Source organism: Amphimedon queenslandica, unplaced genomic scaffold, assembly GCF_000090795.2.
Source record: "Amphimedon queenslandica unplaced genomic scaffold, v1.1 AMPQUscaffold_9977, whole genome shotgun sequence".
NCBI lineage: Eukaryota > Metazoa > Porifera > Demospongiae > Haplosclerida > Niphatidae > Amphimedon > Amphimedon queenslandica.
In genome coordinates, this window is record NW_003549752.1 from 1 (window position 1) to 2493 (window position 2493).

Consider the following 2493-nt stretch of genomic DNA (forward strand, 5'->3'; position numbering starts at 1 on the left):
ATGTAAGTGTAAACATACAGATTATAATTATAAAATATTGCATGGTGGGTGAAAACAATCTTAGGAACCAGAACAGCCTGGGGACTTAGGTCATAATAAGTTTTAAAATGTACAAGTATGCTCTCTCCTGGTTATAAATGTACTCACTGTATCTATGAGGTTCACATCAGCTCCTGCAGACAATAAAATTTGTACAACCTCATCATATCCTTCTCTTGCAGCAACATGAAGAGAAGTAGCTCCATACTATAAAAGAAATGTTTGTACAATGCAAAAAGTACTCAGTACTGTACTAGCTAAAAATATTGGAAAATTTGCAATTGGTAGATGGCAATTTGCGTTCACATGCTACTGAACATGTGCAGAATAAAACAGGTTTTCTATCGGTAGCATTAATTTCCACAGAACAAAAATCAACCAAAAATATTTCTAGCAATACAGCAAACAATCAAATGCAATGAGACATCTACGGTGCTTGGACTCGCCACAGTTGCTCTTGCATTCATGCACTATGAAAAACAATGAATCATGGGCTTCATCTCTAATATGCAGCATGATAGAGGTAATGACAATGATTCATTGCTTTTAATAGTGCATGTTTTGCACCGACTCAAATCAAAAGAGCTTTAAAAACTAACACCTATTATCATGACACAGATACTATAGTCTTGATAGATTTTTATTTGCCTAAGAGATCACGCATAAGACAGCAAACAAATAATTATGCATTAACAAATGCAAGCAGCAATGCAAGCATGCAAAATTTGCCAATTATTAATAGAAGCATGGTTTCTTTGCCAATAAAATGGCCTTAGTATGACATGTGACTGAAGAAGCTTAAGTTTTTTCTTCTTACGAGTGGCTTACGACAAGTAATATGGCACAATACTGCTGCCTAGATATATTTAAAAGAGTTGAAAGACTAGCACTGCTATCCTACCACATTTCTGCCTCAACCTTTCACAAAGTCGGATGGCCAGGATGAAGTTTGGAGCATAAGTTGCTACCAAGTAGGAATTAAGAAATTCTACACATAACAAGGTAGTCTTCTACTGGAAAGTGGTTTTATCTATCTCAAAAGTGTTAGCATAACTGCTGTATTTTAAAATTTTGTCACTCTTGCTTTGTGAGCTTCTTCTCCCTAGAGCTGCTAGAGCACTTAGAGGTATGAGCCTAGAGCACTTACTTTTTTTATTAAAAAAGGTTTTAAAAAATCTAATTAAAAATTCATGGTGACAGACAACCAAAGTACTTAATACTCGCCTATGCGGCAAGTCTAAAAACCAAATACAATGATAATGAAGCACTATGGTGCAATGGACTCGCCTGCTGGAATTCATCTGAGTGATATGTAATACTTGTACTGTGATATTTTAAGCAATTTGAAAATAATGATTATTATTGACTGCATACTTATATAAAAAATGATAATTAAAATAAGCTATGGGTGTGGTCAACAACACATGGGTAGGAGAAAGAAGAAAAGCTGAAATTTATTTTAGCATCTGAAGCTCTATTCCAAGAAAGAGTCGGCATAGAAAATTTTTCTAGATATTTAAAAGAGACTGAGAAAGTTTGATTGCTCCTGCTTTCCCTAGTGCCGCCTGAAAAATTCTCAAAGAGGCTAAATCACAAACTTTGAGCAACTGTAACTCACAAACAACAAAGTTAGGACAAAATCGTTCTTTTTGTTTTTCGTTAGATGGGATTTTCTACCTCTGAAGCAAATCTCGGCTCTGTAGAGTAAAACACAAGCTCTCACCTGGAGAGAGGTCCCCTGGTTTAGCAGTTCACAGCTTTTGGTGCCACGGGATGCTACAAGAGCATAACTAGATGAAAGAAAGCAACTTTATCTGTTGCTAGAAGAAGAAATAGAGCTCTAGACTGCTCAGACAAAAAGATAATTTTTTTTACAAATCAATTAAACTGTGTGGACAGAATGACAGAATGACAACCCAACTGCTTAGTACCCGCCTACGCAAGCGTGGCGAGTCCAATTACATGTAAATACAATGACAACCAGTCTAATGAGCTATAAAATGACACCATAAAACACCATGTACACATAATACATGTAATGTACCAGGGCCATAGCAGACGGTACGGTTGCTACGGTTTTGGCCGGACCAAAAATCGAAAATTGCATCAAGGGGGCGTTTATATTAAAGTTAATCAATTTTTAATTAATTAAAGCCAGACACACCCTCAGCATCAGACACCAGCATGGCTTGTAGTAGTAGAAGCAGCTCTTCTTATTTGAGCTTGCCTGACCTTCCTGTGACTCCCACAGCACTCTTTTGGTAAAACAAAAGTAGTACACCGTTCTTTCCAAGGTTTCACTTTTAAATATTAATACCATAACCTTACTAATAACAATAACATTGCAATAATTAATTGACCACACCCCTTATGAATAATTAATTAGGGCGCCAAAATTTGCCGCGCACTTTGCATGCGGCAAAAAGCCGTATCACTCTCAATTCTCTTCCTACG

At 36.5% G+C, this 2493-nt stretch overlaps 1 protein-coding gene across 1 annotated transcript in view; it reads right to left on the reverse strand.

Moving 5' to 3' along the window:
* Window positions 1-147: 147 nt before the first annotated feature.
* The window catches only part of LOC109590466 (uncharacterized), a gene marked incomplete at its 3' end in the record, with an annotated part of 4445 nt that continues 2099 nt past the window's right edge, over window positions 148-2493 (reverse strand). Inside the window, exon 4 of the mRNA XM_020006383.1 lies at window positions 148-246. Coding sequence (XP_019861942.1) covers window positions 148-246 — 99 coding nt within the window. The remainder of the gene's footprint in view (window positions 247-2493) is intronic.